The 2,438-nt window shown below is 49.8% G+C and overlaps 1 protein-coding gene across 1 annotated transcript in view; it reads left to right on the plus strand.

Moving 5' to 3' along the window:
• Nucleotides 1-4: 4 nt before the first annotated feature.
• STIM1 (stromal interaction molecule 1) overlaps nucleotides 5-2,438 on the plus strand; it is a gene marked incomplete at its 5' end in the record, with an annotated part of 198,362 nt that continues 195,928 nt past the window's right edge. Inside the window, one exon of the mRNA XM_014540380.1 lies at nucleotides 5-137. Coding sequence (XP_014395866.1) covers nucleotides 5-137 — 133 coding nt within the window. The remainder of the gene's footprint in view (nucleotides 138-2,438) is intronic.

The following is a 2,438-nucleotide window of genomic DNA, read 5'->3' on the forward strand; positions in this document are numbered from 1 at the left end:
TCTGTGCGCCCCCCTCGCCCTGTGGCTCCTCTGGGGGCTCCTCCTGCACCACGGCCAGAGCCTCAGCCACATCCACAGCGAGAAGGCGACGACGGCAGCCGGCTCGGGGGCCAATAGCGAGGAGTCCACGGCGGAAGGTAAGGCTTTGCCACCGGCCGGGCCGGGCCGGGCTGGGGGCTTTAACTCGGAACCCAGGCGCCCTCATGGGCAAGTTGAACTCGTCTTCTCCATGTGCCGTGGGATGAAGGACTCACACAGGGGCACTGCCTGTTCCCAGGAGTCCAAGCAGTTCTTCCCGTTCCGGAGACCTGGCTAATGGGCTTTTCTCTCTTGCACCACTTTCCTCATCCCCCCTCAGGATGTCTTTTGTGGGCAGTGAGGAGAGGTCTGCTTCTGGGGCCCCTTGGCCTTTCGGATCCGCAAGCCAGGACCCCTTCCCAGAGCTGCTTGTCAGGAAGAGTGGCCAGGGCCCATAAGTCGATCGCTGTTGGCTTCTTCAGCACTTGGCAACCCAGGGAGGTTGAGGCTACTTGGGTTGGGCAGGGACAGTCAGGGCTAGGCCAGCTCCATTGGTATGATCAGGTGTGCCTTCCTATTCCAGCAAGTGTGGGAACCCCAGGCCCTCCCTTCCCTTAGGTAATCTGCTGGGTATTAGCTGTGACACACAGGGCACTTCCTTAGATGGAATTTTTAAAAATCTGTTTCCCACAAGGGCGTTCAATGGCCTTTCCTCAACACGGGCACCATGTCACGTCTGGGACCACTTGTTGACCTCTGTTTCTTCTGACGGATGAGGGTGGGGATTCTACGATATGTTTGTTCTGTCCTGGTTTCTCCTATGTACTCACGGGAGCCTGGTCAGAGAGCAGGAGCCTTGCTGGTGTTTTGTTGCAGAATAAAAGAGCCCTTTTTAAAATGCATTTGTTTTATACAAGGGTTAGAAGGAATTCTGTGTTCTTTCTCTGTTGCTCTCACGGTGTTCTGCCCAAAGCAGTGGGCTGCAGAGTGGGGATAGTTAAATAGCTGGGTTCTTTCTGAAGTGGGCAAGCTCCAGTGAGAGGATGCTCAGTGGATAACCATCGATACGAGGAGGAAAAGGGAACAGGGCATGGTGGCGGCAAGTTTCACGGATGCATTCAGAGGCTGGCTTTGGTGGTAGACTCTTTCTTAGGAAACCCCCTTTTAACTTCCTTGACTGGGTTGCGTGTGATTCCAGGTACCCCAAGGGCTGGGTTCCAACTGAAGTTAGGGTTGCCCTGTATATAAGCATGGCACCTTGGTGTTGCTTTGAAGATAGGTCCTTCTTGCATATTAATCCTTTTTCTCCATATGGTGTCTCCTTGGCCCCTGAAACATAGCTCAAAGCTTGGTTCTGATTGGGCTGTGAAGTGAAAGACTGGTAGGCAGATGTAGGTCAAACTGTGAAGTAGCTCTAAGGAACATCTCTGTTGTTCCAGTGACATCCCTGTTTATAACTGATATGTTCCCTTTTAACCCTAAAATATGAGCGTCTAACATAAAATGAATATTTTTTTTTGGGGGGGGGGGGGGGGTTTTATAGGTTATGTTTTATAGGTTAGACACAAGCTAAAGGGATGAAGTTTTGAATTTTAGGTATTAGCTAGCTACCAGGAATATGTTGTGTTTGTGGAGGGGGTGATAAATGAGAGGCATTCCAGCATCCTTCAGAACCACCCCCTAACTTGAGCTTATGGAGACAGTCTTTCCTACAACGTATTTCAGAGGCCTTGATGTGTTGATTATACCACTTAGGCCTCTCTTGGTCTTCCTTTCAATTCAGAAATTAGTTTCTGCTGTCACAATAATACGGAATCCTAGGGAGGGAAGCCTCAGAGACCCTAGGGTGCTGGGAATGGCTATGGTTTGTGGGAACTTGGAGGCCCCAGCACTATTGTTCTGGCAGGTTGTCCCCTTGGGTCTGTCGGGAAGTTTGTCTCTGATTCATACAGGAACTAAGTTTTGCAAAGAGGTGGTTTGTGGAATGGGCACAGCTAGAGGATTTGGGAAGAAGTTTTATGTGCAGCCAGGAATCTTGTAGGTTTTCCAGTTCCTGTGTATCTTCAGAACACAGGAGTTTACTTGCTCTTAAAACTGCCACTTTTTTAAATCATATTCAACATACCCAGTCAATTTATATGTTCTCTGAAGTTTATATTTTATAATAACACAGCTATTTTTCTTACAACAGTCTCACAATAGCCCTGTTAGAATGTGGGGCAAAAGCTGGGTGAAGAATCTGAATCCTGCCCTAGCTGGTTTGGCTCAGTGGATAGAGCATTGGCCTGCGGACTCAAGGGTCCCAGGTTCGATTCTGGTCAATGGCATGTACCTTGGTTGCGGGCACATCCCCAGTGGGGAGTGTGCAGGAGGCAGCTGATCGATGTTTCTCTCTCATCGATGTTTCTAACTCTCTATCC

The sequence above is a fragment of the Myotis brandtii genome, unplaced genomic scaffold, assembly GCF_000412655.1.
Source record: "Myotis brandtii unplaced genomic scaffold, ASM41265v1 scaffold244, whole genome shotgun sequence".
NCBI classification, from domain to species: Eukaryota; Metazoa; Chordata; class Mammalia; order Chiroptera; family Vespertilionidae; genus Myotis; species Myotis brandtii.